The sequence below is a fragment of the Diceros bicornis genome, chromosome 16 (genome assembly GCF_020826845.1).
Source record: "Diceros bicornis minor isolate mBicDic1 chromosome 16, mDicBic1.mat.cur, whole genome shotgun sequence".
NCBI classification, from domain to species: Eukaryota; Metazoa; Chordata; class Mammalia; order Perissodactyla; family Rhinocerotidae; genus Diceros; species Diceros bicornis.
In genome coordinates, this window is record NC_080755.1 from 46,712,004 (window position 1) to 46,729,389 (window position 17,386).

Sequence of the window (17,386 nt, forward strand, 5' to 3'; positions counted from 1 at the left end):
GATATTGCTATAATTTAAACCTTTTGTTCTAAAAGAAAACATTAGAAAATAGTAGCTTGAATTAAACTACATACAGAGAATCTAAGACAATACTGAGAAGTGCTTTCGCACCATTGCCGGGGGTCTGCAGCCAACCAAGAAGTTTCCATGAGGGGAGTATAAATTTGTTGCTTTCTCATGTCACACCAAGTGGCTGGTCATTAAGCATTTGCTAAATTTTCAAACACAGAAACAGAGTACAATGGAAATAAATACATTGCTCTGGCCTAACTATTGGACCAAAAGGCCAATTGGATGACATACATTATCTGGGTTAAATTGCCAGTTTATTTAGGACAATAAAATCTGCTTTGGGGATGATATAAATAAACGGACACCACTACGGAACATAAAATTCAATTAGAAGCAATTAGCACCACTGGTACCTTGACTCTGTGATGAGAGCTGGCACTCAATTAGGTATTACCAGAGCCCAGAACTATCATGAAGTGAAAGATCAGAGAAAGATAATAATCTCGCCAGTTAAAATGTGATACAGATGTACAATAACTAAAGTAGCAGGGCATTAGAGCCAAAATGGACACATACACCATTGGAACAGATTTCCAACCTAAAAATTCAGTTTAGGATAAATAGGCATTTCAAATTCATGAAGAAAGGACAGGCTACTCAGTGAAGTGAGACAACTAAAAAGTTAGATCCCTACCTCACACCAGACCTCCTAAATAACATACAGATAAACTTGGATTTAAATAAGATTCCCAGACCATAAGGAGAATTTGAGCATGTGTTTATCATCTCTCTCTTCTTAGATTTTACTAAGTAATAATAAAGGATTTTTAAATACTAAAATCTCTTAATAATGAAGAGAAAAAAAGAGGACTATCAGCAGATCAGAAATGTAAGGCCTGAAAGACCAAAAGTGAGCAAAATGTTAACTGCTAGAGCAGAGGCAGCTGCAGCTGGGGCTGTGGCAGCTGAAGGAGACATTTGATCCAGCAGAATCCTGGAAATCAGAGAACATATATCAAAAACCTTAAAAATAAGTATATTCTTTGAGTTTCCAATTCCACTTCTAAAAATTTATCTTAAGGAAGGAAGAAATTACACAAATGATCAGTGATGTTTGTACAAGTCTGCTGAATTCAGTGCTGTTTATGAAAGCAATACTGAAGAACAATCTAATGTCTTACAATAGGAAATGAGTTAATTAAATTACTGTATATCAATACAGTGGAAACCTTAGTGGCTATTTAAAAAGATAATGTAAATGTAATCTGATTGGTAACCAAAGACCTTCTTGCTATATTGTTATATCGAAAAAAAGATGCCTTGGCATGGCCTCAAGGCTTTTTCTGATCCATCCCCTTCCTACCTTTCCAATGTCATCCGTGCTATTCTACATATCTTTTTAGATTAGAAGCACTGACAGTGATCCCTCCCTCTGCCCAACAGGCCCTACCACTGAGTCTTCCACTGAGCTCAGATTAAAATTTATTTTCTTAGAAAGGTTGTTCCCACCCACCAATGTAAATCAGCCACATACATTCCTCCATCCAGATGTTCTCTCTCAGAGCATCTTGTTCTTTTACTGAAGAACATGTCCATCATATTGTTAGTTACATGTTCATTTACTTGTGTCTGTCTCCCTCTCTTGATACTAAATGCCAGAATGCAGGGCTCATGTCTATTTTGTTCAATATTGTTTCCTGAACTTAGTGCCTACATCATAGTAGCCACTCAATAAGTACTTATAGAATTAGTTACACGACTAATGACATGAACAAATAAATGAAATGAACAAAAGTTTAAAAAATACAATAAAATTGGCATAGTATTATGCAATATATAGTCTATACCTTTAATATATACACATTGGTTCCCACAGAAAGATACACACAACCGTGCTCAGTAATTGCCCATGGATGGCATGTTTGCATAATTTTCTTATTATATTTGCTTATCCTTATTTCCTAATTTGTATGGAACAAATGCACATATGTTAGTTATGTCAAAAAATAATATAAGAAAAAATATTGTATAAAGTAACATTTGCCAAAAGGCCACAAAGTGAAAAAAGCTGTGAGGAAATGTCTTGAGAGACATTTCTTAGGAGGAAGAGGCTCTAAGGTGACATGAATCACATCACCTGAGGCCCCCAATGCAAAGTGACCAGCCATTACCGGGCACTTGAGTCGACACTAGTTTTGAGCCAATTATTCTGCAATCTCTGCTTTTTCAGCTGTGCATAAAACCTAAAGAAGGTGAGAAGCTAAGGAAAGCCTGAGGCTTGATGAGTTCACCCTCTAGAATAAAGGGAACAGTGGTCCTCTGAGAAAGTAGAAATGGCAAAACAGAGTGATAATTACAAAATTTAGGATGTAAAAATATTTACAACCTCTTTACGTTATTATGAGTTTTTTCTTCTGTGTGGAGAAAGCAGCAAGTACATGGTGGTGGAAGGGGCAGCATGGCAGTGTGCTGGGAGTACCATCATGTAGCTCCTCTGTTCTATCCTGGAGGGAGAAAGGCTCCAAAAGATGACGAGATTTCCAATGGAAGTCAGAGCATCTCCATATTCCACAGGACAGGACAACATGGCAGGCAGACAACAAGCAGGAAGTCAAAATACCGGGGGATGAAGTAGAAACGGGACCAGGTCCAGGCAGTCAGTGGTGAGCCACTTGGCAGAGACAGAAGAGGTGGCACTGATCACGAGGCGGAGCTGCCGTGGAGGCCCCTGTGCGGTCCTCAGGCACTCCAACCTCAGCGGCACTTCGCTGCACACCCTGTGGGGCAGGGCCACCGCCAGCCGGGACGGCAGCTGAGAGCCTAAGAAGGGCTTCCCCAGTTAAGGGGGCAATGAGTGGGCAAGAGGAAACACATCTTATCACAGCAAATGATGAAGCTTTATGCTAAGTTTTAAAACACTGAAAAATAAGAAAATTACAACAGGCTTCTTGAAGTGAGTGAGCCCTGAGGCAAAGCTTGGACGCCACGACGGATATGGATGAAAAAAGAGGAGAAAAGAGGACATCTCAGGGTGGGGAAGGAACAAAGACAGGAGACAGCAAACCCGGCTACCCGGCTAGAGCCAAATTCACACAAGAGTGGCCTTGACCAAGCCTCTAATTCAAGTCCATTCAAGAGATGTTATCATCTGTCTCCCCAAGATAGCAAGTATTTCAGAAAATTTGGATGAACTTTTAACAATCATTTAATAATATTTAATATTAATATTTTAATAATATCATAAAATGATGTTTAATACTTTAATAATTATCAAAAGTACCTCTCCCTCAAAATTATAATTTCTTATGCATAGAAGATACACACACACTCACAAAAAGACCCTTATACATACACACAGACATGCAAATACACTCACACACACTCACAGTTACACAATCACACACAGACACACACACCCGTTCACTTATAGACATAAACATAGTGTCACAATTGGCACAACATCACACACAAGCACACAGACACAGGACACATTCATACACAGGCTCACAGACACACTGAATACACACACACACTCACATCCACACTGAAATATACAACAGATTCCCTCCTTACCTGGGCTTCAAGTCTGTTAACTTTTTCTTTCAGATTTTCAATTCTTTTATCTTGTTCTTTTAAATTATTTTTTAATCCTTCCATCTAAGAATTAGGAAACACAATTGGAAAAATCTTGTCAAACAACAGGGAATAGTTACTTAAGTCAGAAATTGTACAGGTTTCTGTGGTCAAATGATGTTCATCACATAAAAAAGTTAAATCCCAAAGTATTAGCAGACTCAGCAGGCTTCAGAAAATAGCAGGGCAAATTGGCACCTGGGGATGAGAGCACGCAGATGGTGCTGTTAAACATTTTAATCTTTGGAAAACCTGTTTAAACCAAATTCGGCAGGAGTGCATCCTGTGAAAAGCAGCACTGATCTCCTTCTATGTCTCAGCCACATAATGTTTTTATCCTGCAGACGCAGAGGCCAGTGGACGTGATGCAAAACCATCGCCCAGTGCAGGGAAGCTCCTCAAGACAAAGATCTGGTCAACCAGTGGCAAAAGGAGGTGAGCCTGCTTTGCTTCGGAAGAAAAGTAAGTGTCAAGAGGCAACATGGAACTGGGGAGGTGGGGTGATGAAGTTCAGAATGGTTCAGGGAGATAGGAAGCATACATATTCTAAAGCCAACACCACCACTATCAGTGCTGTCATTTAACTGCTGTGGGCCTCAGTTTTCTCATCTGTCAAATGAGAATGTGGGATGCCGCCTAAGTCCTTCCTGGCCTCAAGTGCCATGACTTAATGCTCTGGCCCTTTGGTGAGGTCCTAGCCATGCAAACACAAGTGTTACATTTATGTCAGAAAGGCATTTGAGTTATTTGGAAGGACTCCTTTGGAAATAATTATTAGGTAGCAAAAAAAGTGAATGAAGGTCTGATCTGAGGTCTAAAGCACATCCCCCAAACCAGATCAAAACATATCCTTGAAGTAAATTGTACGAGTGTACAATCCACCATCCATCTGGCTGCCACCACAGTTACCGCTTCTCTTGCACCTGCCAGGATGTTCCCAGAGAACGGCCCGGCTACACCCCTGCCCTAACACACTTCCTAAGTAAATTTACTGTTTATGAGGTTATGAAAGCAGATCATTTCTTCCTCAAGAAAAAGGCTGAAGGGGCCAGCTCAGTGGCACAGCAGTTAAGTGTGCGCGCTTTGCTTCGCGGCCTGGGGTTTGCAGGTTCGGATCCCGGGCGTGCACTTACGCACCGCTCATCAAACCATGCTGTGGAGGCGTCCCATATAAAGTAGAGGAAGATGGGCACGGATGTTAGCCCAGGGCCAATCTTACTCAGCAAACAAAGGAGGATTAGCAACAGATGTTAGCTCAGGGCTAACCTTCCTCACACACACACACAAAAAAGACAGAGCTGAATCTCCTAACCTACAAAATCTTCAAAAGAACAGTGTACATTATCTGGCTCAGAACACTTTAAAAAATCGCTGAATCATCTAAAGAGCAGTTAAACACCATTTCCCAAATATCTTCCTTGAGAACATTACAGGGGTTGGCATACAGACAAAAGAGTGCATTGGAAACAGAGCCACGCAGCATGGGAATAACAAGGAAATGTCAGCGGGAAGAAGAATCTCCCTGCTTGGAAAGTCCAGAGAAGCCACTTGTGTTTGGTCTTCTCACTGTAAACATACCATCTACCAGAGAAATACATTTGATTAATCTGACCTCTTGGATGACACTGCGCATGTTCTGATGTTGGGAGTGAATCACAAACTGCAGATGAGAGATCTGCTCCTGGAGAAGGGAAATCTCCATCTGAAGATCCTGGCAACTGGAAATGCAAAGGAAAAAGAGAGAGAAAGGTTTGCTAATGCATTATACAGTTATTGTTTACAGCTGTGCTGCCAGGCTCTCCTCACACACTACACTGTTACTGGGCATCATGTGGACGCAGTGGCGCCCAGGGCCCCATATGCCACACAAGACACCACGAAGCAGCCTCCGATTAGCTCGATATGAGCTTGAATAAGAATATCAGTTCATGTCAAAGCTCCTTTCTGGCCACCTGTGACTCCCCTCCCTCCAGCAGGTAGTTGAGTCAAGTCGTATTGGATTGGATTGTATCGAGCCAGGTGAAGCACTTACATCTCTAATCTGTCTTGCCTACGAGCACCCACAGACCTAGTACCAATCAGAATGCACAGATAATTACATGGGGATAGCAGACTTAGAACACAGAGCCAGGAACGGAGATTTTACATATATACCAGAAACCAACTTCCAATGATACAGGGTTAGTATATGTTGTGGATTGCCTGTGTTTTCTTTTTTCCCTTTTTTTTTTTTTTTTTTGGCTTCCTACTTTTGGTAATTCTACTACCCATAAGTAGGGCAAGAAAAAAAAAGGAGGAAACTAAATTCCAGCTAATATTTTGAGTCTACCTTAACCATTGTGAAAAAAGATGGGTGATGTTGGAATTTCGATTATTCATACTTTCCCAAAGCTCCATTTAGGAAACTGCAATGGATTACACAGCTTTGAACTATTTCTTTTCTTGCCAATTTTATTAGAATTATGAGGCAACATGCATTGTGGCAAGACCACCAAACTTGGGAGCATTGTGACTTTGGAGTCACACAACCTTTCTAAGCCTTAGCATAATAGATATAATAATTCCTCCCTTTACTACCTCACAAAGTTATATTGTAGTCTTAAAGAGGTCAAGTCAACGTACTTTCAGAAAATAAGCTTTTTAGCAAGTAATATCTTAATATTATTTTAGCTTATTAAGGTTTTATAATTAGTAGCCAACATCCAATGCAATCGCAATTCTGATTTTTATAGCCTCTACAAATATTACAAAAGTCACGGAAATTCATGTGATACTAAAGAACATGTTGTCATTAGAAAGAAAAAACAGAGTCTCCATTTTGTTTCACATCATATACCAAAACATTGCTTCTCAAACTTAATATGCGTTGGAGGATCTTGTTAAATTTTCTGGGATCTTGTTAAAATGCACATTCTGATCCAGTAGGCTGAGGTATGGCTTGAGATTCTGCATTTCCATCATGCTCCAGGTATTACAATAATTTTCCTGGTCCATGGGCCAGACTTTAAGTGCTTTCAGTAGCGCAGCACTAAACCACTAATGTCGTCTCAGTAATTTTTAGTATTTAGTATAGTTTTACAAAGCCAAGTAATTTGCAGGCAACTTGCAATACTTAAGAGAATCTTTCAATTTTTTCCCTGTTTTAGTTTTGATGAGAGAGCTTCAAAAAGAGTTTGTTTTACTGCAGAAAAAATTAATTTCTATAAAACTACAGAAATCCTTGCACAAGTACAAATAATGCATAATGATAGCCATACTATTTATTTATCCTATGGAATTAAATAATTTATACTATAAAAATACTGTATAATTACACAACATATATGTCACAAGACATATGTAAAATGTAGTTCATTATTCCTCATAGCATAAAAAGTGGAAACAATCTAAATGTTCAATAGAAGACTGATAAAACAAATTATGCTATATCCATGCCACTTTTATTTTGCATAGACATATATATCACAGAGCTATACCAATAGACTTGATTTATATCAACGATGATTCTGCAGAATGTTATAAAGAGGATGGTCTTTTCAACAAATGGTTCTGAGACAACTGAATATTCCCATGAAAAAAAGAAAAAGAAGGGGCTGGCCCCATGGCATAGTGGTTAAGTTCGGCTCACTCTGCTTTGTTGGCCCGGGTTCGCGGGTTTGGATCCTGGATGCAGACCTACGCCACTAGACAGCCTTGCTGTGGTGGGGACCCACATATAAAGTGGAGGAATATTGGCACAGTTGTTAGCTCAGGGCTTATCTTCCTCAAGCAAAAAAAAAAAAAAATGAGGAAGATTGGCAACAGATGTTAGCATAGGGCTAACCTTCCTCAGCAAAAAAAAGAAAAAGAAAATAGATCCTAGCCTTACCTCATAACAAAAATAAATTCCACATAGATTGTGAATAAAACTGGGGACCCAAGAGACTTTCAGAAGATAATATAGAAGAGCATACTCATGAATTTGGAATAGATATTTTTTTAAAATAGAACTCAAAACACTATTAACCACAAAGGGAAAGATTGATAAGTTGACTAGACAAAAACTAAAAACCTCTAGTCATCAACTAAGAGTGAATAGGATAGCCTCAGAATATTGGTAACACAAATGACTGATAAAGGCATTGTATCCAGAATATATAGAGAACATCTACAAATCAATAGGACAAGTATCCCAATAGAAAAATTAGAAAGTGACTTGAAGAGGCTCTTCACAAAACAGATGAGTTGAGGACACAAGGACCAAAACAGCAGAGAAGGCAAACAGAAATCTGGCCCACAGCTGCTGCTAAGATTCAAAATTGCTCCAGTGAGGAGGGAAAAAGGAGAAAAGAAGAAGGGAGAAAGAGCAGCCAGACTCAAGACTTTCCTGGCAAACAATGAGAAAGAACTTGGGATGCTTTGCAAAGATGGGTTGACTTTGAATATTTATAAAGTGTTCATAAATTCATTAAAAATTTTAAAAAATTTACAAAAATTTTAAAGGTGAGTATTCAAAATGGTCTCATTATGTCCTAGGATGACCTAGAACCCTGGTACCAAAAGGAAAAAAGGTTGCTTTAGAAGGACAGGGGTGAGAGGCAGATACTGTGCTCCCCAAAATACGAAGCTCAGGAAATTTCCCCATGTATTCCATAAGAGTATTACCATAAAAGTCACTGTAGATAAATAAAATTCTGAAATAGGTCTCAAGACGGAAGAAAAGTATTTCTAGAAGCACTCTTGAGAACACAGGGCTTTCAGGCTTATTTGCATTCATACACTAGAACAGTGACTAAAGGAAGTTGCAGAAAATCTCCCTTAGGATTGTTCAATAAACATGAAACCTAGTCATCCATTTAAGGTCTTTAAATGTGAGAATATACTTAAACAAGCTGCCATCTGAGCTCCCTTTAATCTCTGTTATTTATCTTTCAGTTAAAGCGCTCAGTCTTCACACAGAGGCACTAAAGCAAAACAGCAGGAAGGAAACATAACGAAGTGGAAGCCTAGGAAAGGAGGACAAGCTCTTCTAACAAATGACTGTATCTAGGACGCAGGCTCTGCCTCCCAATGCTCAATATAAATACAAGGCAAATGTTGAAATTAAAACAGAATCAAAAAATTCCTGCTTCCAGGAAGATGCAGAAGATGTTTTTCCCCATTCCTCCCATTAAATACAACCAAAAACCTGGACGTAATATATAAGCAAACACAAGAAGACTGTGAAAAGTGGAGAGAAGAATCAGACTAGCTTGGGATCCAGGAAACGACACAATGGTGAGTTCCCTGGGTTTTCTTTTTGGCTCATATGTCCCAGGCTTGGAGCTGAAAGAGTGTGCAGCTGGAAATGCCAATGGGAGCAGACAAAAGAGCCCCAACCAAAAGAGAGGAAAACGCTGGCCCTACCCTTTTGAGGAAGGGCATTGAGGATCCTCTCTCGATTCACCACCAAGGCAGAGTGAACAGAATACCATTTCTGGTACTCTTCTTGTTAGATTCCTTAGCATTCAAGACAGGAAGTCAATCCTGTCTTTAACTTGCAGAAATGTCAAAACAAATGGCATTGCCTTTAACTAATAACATGGGATGATCACAGAGTAAGTACTCGGCAAGAATCATACTCTCAGTCTCTCTGCTGGCCTGTATCTGTCAAAGGCTTGGTCAAAGGAAATTGAGTTCATGGAGGACTGTCATCATTTGTCAGGATACTTTAAAATCCATCTTTGAGTTAACTTATACCATCAGAGGGTAGCATTATCGGACCTTGCCGCGTGCCCTGGCCTCCTCACTGTTATAGTGGCTTTGAACCAATTGGTCTCTGGCATCATGCTCTCCTTTTTTATAATTTTATTTATTTATTTTCCCCCAAAGCCCCAGTAGACAGTTCTATGTCACAGTTGCACATCCTTCTAGTTGCTGCACATGGGACGCGGCCTCAGCATGGCCGGAGAAGCGGTGCGTTGGTGCGTGCCCGGGATCCGAACCCGGGCCGCCAGCAGCAGAGCGCATGCACTTAACTGCTAAGCCACGGGGCCAGCCCCATGCTCTCCTTTTTTAAAAGGATTTTCTGAGGTACAACTTTTGTGTTTCCCCAAAGGATAACTCTAAAATGGGCCTGTGTATTTGTCTGTGATGTCACAGGGCAGAGCGACAAGTGTGGAAACTGCCTTCTCCTCATAGATACACATTTTCTACATCTTCCTAGAAGCGGAAGGTCTCCAGAGGTCTCTGGAAATGAGAGAAAGAAGATCATATCTCCTCTATAGCAGAACGAGCACAGGCTTTGCTATGAAAATATTAAAGCCCAAACTCCCAGCTCTACAACTTCCGAGAGGCCATGTAATCACTTAACCAGTTAGAAGCTCAGTGCCCTCCCTGAAAGATCAATGGAAGGATTAAATTAAGGTATCTGGGGTCACCCTGTAAACAGCAAAGTTCTATACATGTGTCAGTTGGTGGTGATGGTAGTAGAAATACGGAGCCAACTTTATTTTTAATAAGAGATGCTTCTACTAGAAGGATGTGCAGCTGTGACATACAACTATCTACTGGGGCTTTGGGGGGAAAAATAAATAAAATAAAATCATTAAAAAAAAATAATAAGAGATGCTTCTGCCACATCTTTTAACTCTTGTTCAAAGTAATTGGGAGCATTAGCTTAATACATTATAATGATATATACATATCCATATACAACAAAAAACTGTCGTTTTCTTTTGAATTACAAATGCTTACAAGTTATCATCCTGAGAGATGCTTTTTTATTTTAGAAATGCCAAGTTAGAGCATATTGAATCTTTTTACCAAAATGGCAGAATGAAGCTCACTGTAATTCAAGAAAGTCATGGCACATGTCACAACCACCATCTATGCCTAAGGAAAATTTAATCACCCATAGCCCCCTTCTCAGGGAAGCAGCCCCAGGCTATTCTTTGGGTAAGGGAAGGCCACCAAAGACTGGGAGTGAGTGTCTGCCAAAAGGCCATTGGTTGGATGACAACGTAGGGGTTGGTCAACATGATCAATCTGCCCAATACGGGAAGTAGTATTAGGCCAGTCAGACTCCTTCCTCTGGAATTTGAAAGGAAAATACAGAGAATACAAACCAGCTGGTGAAAAATGGTGGGAAAAGTTAACGAATCATACCAGAAGAAGAAAAAACAAGAGAAAAGGGAGACTTCACAAACACTCATGACTGAATGGGAGCAATAAAATAATCTGGTTTTTAAAACCACATTAGGTGCTAAAGGGTGGCCCTCCTGTTTTCCCACAAGGTGCATCTTCTTTATGGCTATATTTATCCAATCTTAACCTAACAGAAATCCTCTTATTTGTGGTAGCTTAACCAAGTCTCTATCACTTTAACCAAAAAAGTCTGCCTCATACCAATTTCATTTTCTTGTCACTTAGCAAAGTGAATACCTCTACTCACAGCTCAAAGTAATAAGTAAGATAAATATTTGTAATACCTACAATCTATGAAAATTGCATAATCCTGAATGTCCAAACATCTTTCTGGAACACAAAACATCCATTTCCCTCGAAATACTTTTAAAACCTCTTTAAGAGCTTTTTGAGAATTCCTTATAACAACTGCTCATATATAATAGAACTGAAAGAATAGATCAGTTTGGTTTTTAAAATGGTTACATTTTTGGCTCAAAGACTGATAAAAACCCTATTATCAATAAAAAATCATTTTTTAAAGAAAGATATCAAACTCAGATTGTCTGCACTCTTAATGGAAGGCACAATGTACCAGGCAGTAGTTCCGTTACATGGAAAAGCTCTCTTTAAGAAAAAAAAAATAAGGTAAGCCAAAGATTTACTTAGAGTTATGAGTATATGTAAGTAATTCCAAAGAACTATAGATGTTTTCCACAGTATATCATTCATTCTCTACGGAGATGCAGAGTGCTACGAAACTCTCCTAGAAGTCTGCCTTCTGTGGCTATACCTTATTCAGACGGAAAAATATGGGGAAATTAATGTTAATGGTATCCCAGTGGTTTCGAATACGTATGTGCAATTGCCAGGGTCAGCCCAGTTCTGGATTTGGCATATGTGGTCCAGTGTATGAATATGAGCCAGACAGAAGGCATAGCATATGAGAGACAAGAAGAGAAAGATAGATAATAGAGAAGGAAAAGGAAATGGAGACAAATAATCAAAAGACCAAGAGAGAGGGATGTTTGAGCATATATTACAGAATAAGTGAGAATAGGAATTTGTACATTCTGAGGCTCATAATAGCGCCTGATACCCCAAGGAGCAATGGCTCTAGATGGATGAACTAAGATCTTTAAATAGATTTGACTTTGAATGTTATATCAGAACATAATGACTGTGGTGGGCTTAGAATTAAAAGAACAGAAACAAGAAGAGAAGAGAAGAAAGAAAAAGAAAGGAAAGGAAAAGAAGAGAAAAACTTCTGGAAATTTCATGTGATAGGAGTTATTACACGATATTCCAGAGAAGTTTCCAACAGTAGCTGAGTAGTAAAGCAGTGGTATGATATCCACAAAACCACGCCACCCCCAGCATACCAAGGACTGGGACTGCTTGTGAATTATGAGTATTTGTAAGTAAGTCCAAAGAACTAAGGATGTTTTTCACATTTCCTTCATTCTCTACAAAGTTGGGGAGCACCACAAAACTATCTTACAATTCCACTTGTGGCCAGCCAATTTAATGCCAGCTGTCAGAGATCCATTAACAAAATCAGAAGCATCAGGGGAATGAAGAGCTCAACAGCATTCTCTTTAGCACCAAGGGTCAACAGGGAGGAGGCTCATTCACTCTTCGGAAGGATTAGCCCTCCCACCAGTTTCCCTGGACCCCCAGTGAACTCTGCCCCTCCCCCATTTCCCAGTGGGTGAGGAAGGGGAGACATACTGCTATTAATGCTAAAAAATCTCCCTCTCTCCAGCACGTTCAGTCTTCCTGTTTCCCCGGGGAGTGGTAGCCTTCTGTCCATTGGCCAGTGGACCATGGTGAGGAAAGCTATCAGGAAGTGCTTTTACTCAGGAGGTAGATCTGCAAACCTTTTAGCATATGCAGCATTGGATCTGAGTTGTAGCAGCTTGTTTTCCAAAGACAGTTTTTTTTCTAGCAGTGTTCTCTTTTCCTAGGAGAAAATAAGAAACAATTTTGCTTATTTCTCTCTCACTTTCTCTCTGTGTATGTGTGTGTGTTTGATAGGGCATTCTTGCAAACTGTTCACAAAAGATGCTCCTTGTAATACTAGAAATATGTCTTGAACTAAAAGCTAATGTCATAGGGAGCTGTTCCACGCCCCCCACCCCCCACCCGTGAAGCCTCGTCAGGCACTCTCCTGCACGGTTTACAAGTAGCTCAACCGCACGTCAAGACTAGTTGTTTTCACTCCCCTCGCTTGCCTGGAGAGCTTTTGCTCCTCCTCCAGCCCACTGCTGAAATTTACCCCACTCAGTAAAACCTTCTCCTCCCTCTCTCCAACCCACCCCAGAGGCAAACTGCCTGCTCCTCTCTCTCTAGGCATTGGCTCTCCCACCATGACGCCTGCTTCTCCTGCATCAGAATGAGTTGTTGGTATCCTGATACTCCTACCTGCTCACATGGCATCTGTCAGAAAGCAGAAAAGTAGTAAATGTATTTTTAGTGAAGGATCAAGGCCACAAATGGTCAAGTCACTCCTCAATTAGGATATAAGAGAAATTTTGACATTGAGAAAGACTATCTAAAGAAATGCCTTAATGTCATTATTAAACCAAACTCTTTCCATCCAAAAGGAAAATAGACAAATCCATGAAAAACCAACCTGGGATGATTGTGTTCTTTTATATATCGGATGGTAAAGAGATGTTCTGTCACCATGTACAATGTTGTTTAAAATCATTCCTGCTGCAGTATTTATATGGGTAAAAGACAAGGCGGCGTCGTAGAGCAAAAACATTGGAAAGTCTTTGGACATGGACTGACCTGGTTTTGAAACTTTGTACTTTTTGCCAAGGTTTTAACCTCTCTGGGCCTTATCACTGTTAAGAAAAATTAACCAAAACTTGGAAATCAAAACAATGTATGATTTTAATGTCATATTGGGTCATTGTTTAATAACTCTACACAAAGATTATTTAATTCTCTTGGAGAATTTCCCTGCGTTTGACTTTATTATTTGATTAGAGCTCTGAGTCTGTGAAGTTGCATGTTAATTTGTAGATTTCTCCCTGGTAGAAAAGATAGTCCCAAAGGTTATGGTTGAATTGCCTTAAAGAATATTAACCAGCTTTGTATCTCACCTCGTAATCCTATTCTATATTCCTTTTTCAAAACGCCTATCAACAGCCAGTTTCTCAAAATATTTTATTTAAACCAGCTTTACCACTTACTGGTTCTCTCCTTAATTAATGAGTTGAATAAGACATCAGACGTATTCATTCTATATTTGTTTGAGTCGTATTTTTGACTTTTTGAACATCCCTAAAATGGGGATAATACTATGTACATTGAAATGTTGGGATGATTGGAGATAATTTATGTGAAAGGCCTACATGCTTCTCTGGCACATATTAGGACCTCAATATACAGTAGTGCCAACTACTGTATACAATACAATATACAGTGGTGCCAAACACCCCATATCTTATGTGCTCTGTTATTTTTAAAATTTATACTGACTTTCTCAAATTTCTCCTGCAGCATTCTTGTCGCCTATAGAAACTGTCCTAGGGCTCGGTGTAGCCCTAGTTGTGTTAAAATTATATTTGAGGGATCACAGATATGCCTTGCAAGCTTATTACAATACTTGGATCATCAAAGAAACACCTCGCTGATAATATGCTTTGATTTAGTAGGGGCGAAAATGGTGTTTAACAAACATTCTTCCTAACAGACTTACTCTCAGTTAATGGATCTTCATAACCAGAGTTCAAGCAGACCAGATGACTAGACAAGTAAATGCTCTGCCTTGACCAAGGCCCCAGAATCTCACTTGGGCTTTTAATGCTTCCTCTCTGACAACACAGAAAATCACACCATACCAGCTAGCACTTCTTCTCAGGGACAGTATCTTCTAAAAAGGGAAAGGAGTACACAGCACCACCCAGTGGGCAATCCACTCTTTCCCAAACAGCACCTCTGGGAACCTCACCAGTTCCCTCGCCCCATTGATCAAGGTGGAGTGGACACCAATTTAAATCATTGCCATATGTTAACATCTAAATGATTTAGAAACCAAGGATATCATTTTTATCTGTCATCAGAGATGACAGGGGCATAATGGAAAGGATTGTGCCCTGGTAACTGGAGGACCGTGGAATAGTTCCTTGTCTGCACCGTCTTCGTTTATAAAATCATGATGAGGAACTAGGTGGTCTCAAAAGTGCCTTTGAGCTCTAAAATTCTAATAGTGCTAAATCAATGACACTGGAAAAGAAATATGATGCAACAGAATTGCACTGTTAGCAAAAGGAACATATGCCATATTAAAATGCTCTTATTGGGCGTTTTTGCTGGCTTATCACTGTGTTTATGGAATTCATTCTCGCTGCATTCCTGATTAAAGGGGGACAGATGGTGAAGGTTTTAAGTAATGTGTTCATTACCAGACCTCATCCCACTAATGGCTATTTACTGGAGCAGTGGCTTGTTCAGGAGAGTAGAAAATGAATCCTTCTCCAGGGGGCACCCACTACCAGGGCAATATTTATCAACCTTTGTTGTGGATGTTCATTTTTAATTTTCATTTCCTTTTTGAACTCATGTCTTTTTCCTATTAATACAAAAGTCTCTGTACTTCCTCCCCTCATTCTAATGTACACTCCCAACCTGAGAAACCCTTAAACACAGCCTGTATTCTCAGTATTTCCTTAAATCAAGAAGATGTTGCCAAACTTTGCTTCTTATACTTTTATTTATGTGCTTGTTTCTTTTACAAATATATCTTTAAAATAAATATTTTTTTTAAAAAAAGCTCTTGCACATTGTCCTTCCTCTCCATCCCCACCTACCTCCACCTCCCAGACATTCCAGTAGGCTCCACTGTAGAAAGTCACTGAACTAGAGTATTCTGGAAGGTTACTGCATGGGCTTGCTGAACCATGGGCATCCTGTCCACTCACTCTGTCACAGCTCCTAGAGACAGCCCATCATTATGGGTCAATATTAAAACAATAGCTTAGCCATCACTTCTTAAAAGTGTCTGCCAGTATCTGAGCCACTTAACCTCCTTCTGGGGTACATTTCCTTCCCTTCAATAGGGGTGTCAGCCTCCCTAAGGACCCCTAGCAGAATGAATGAAGGGAGAGTTGGGAAGTTCCTTGAGTCCCACACAACCCAGACATACTCCATTGTAATCTCCCCAAAGAGACTATACCCGGTTCATTCACAAATAGATATCACACCTCCAGCTCTGCCTGGTACATGATAGGTGCTCAAATATTTGTCGAATAAATAGTCGAGTGAATTTATCCCAGAATCTGGAGATGAACTCACATCTAGTACAGAATTCCTGGGGTTACTAAGAACTAGAAATTATATACCACTGTTCTTTTGTTAATTTTCAGGGACTGTCAGCTAGCACTAAACCTAACCCAGGGTTACTGGGTTTGAGGTGATAGCAAGTCTAAGTTTAAATGTCAAACTGGGTCATCAAGTTGTTTGGTTCAACAACCTATTTGCATTCCAGAATTGTCTTTCTTTCCTAAATGCAAACAATCTTTGTGCTATCTTAGTTTGTTAAACTATTTATTACAGGATAAATATTCTAACGCTACAAAATATCCTTTCAAATAGTACAATTTGTCCAAAACATCATAATTATAAACTGCCACACCTGGACAAACCAGTTGATTGAGGACATTCTAGCCCAGTGATTCTGGCTAAAATATAATGCTCAGATGCAGCTGTATATTATTATTATTAGATTCAGTTAAGTTTGGGCTTATTTAATTTTCATTATTTCCTCATAGGACCTTCATTAAGATTACAAATTCAGCCAAACTCACAGTGCTATAAATTAAATTCTTGGGCAATATGTAAAAAATTAATCAAAGTTCCTCCGGCAAGAAACCTGAATGTTGAAACGTGATGCTTTTGAAGTGATATTTCTACAATGGCATCAACTCAGGCAGACTTATCAAGCAAAATAAGGCTGAGAAGAGCAGAGGCAAATCAGGGAATTAAGACGATAAATATAAAAATTTAGTGGGCAATATTTACCAGAAGTCAAAGCCTATATTCTTATCTACCCCCCATTCAGTTTGAGATGCCAATTTTTTATTTGTTTTTCTATTTAAAAAAATATTCCCTGGTTTGTCTGAATTCTAAATTCTAAGGCATGCATGATTAAATGTATGTGCTCACCTTTTGTATATAGTTGGTAAGCCAGCTACTTAAAGGAATACCGCATGAAACTTTTAATAGTTTTCATCCTATTATTACTCGTCCTCAAGTTGTCTCTTTTGAAAGTTCCAGAATGTCTTTTCTTAATGTGAACTATATCTGTCCTAGTGCAGCCACAGGTTTTTACAAACCTAAAGTGAACGTGGATGGCCAAACAGCGACACGGACTCATACATAACAATACTATGACTGCAGGGATCCACTTTATTATTAGTAGCAGTAGGTGGGCTTTATGATCTTTTCCATCGTTTCCATTCACAGCCTCACCTGGTTCCCCTTTCTAAGACATACATTTACTAGAAAGAAAACATGACAGACAAGGAGGTGTCCGCAGTATTTGTAAAGAGAGAAATCAGTAATTACAATGCAGGTCATATTAAAT

General features: G+C 39.4%; 1 protein-coding gene across 3 annotated transcripts in view; it reads right to left on the bottom strand.

Moving 5' to 3' along the window:
• CCDC68 (coiled-coil domain containing 68) overlaps positions 1–17,386 on the bottom strand; it is a 51,022-nt gene that overhangs the window by 10,395 nt on the left and 23,241 nt on the right. For all 3 annotated transcript variants that reach the window (XM_058557178.1, XM_058557179.1, XM_058557177.1), the window contains exons 7-9: positions 12,669–12,751; positions 5,258–5,363; positions 3,586–3,669 (exon numbers count right to left, since the gene is read on the bottom strand). In XM_058557178.1, coding sequence (XP_058413161.1) covers positions 3,586–3,669; positions 5,258–5,363; positions 12,669–12,751 — 273 coding nt within the window. The remainder of the gene's footprint in view (positions 1–3,585; positions 3,670–5,257; positions 5,364–12,668; positions 12,752–17,386) is intronic.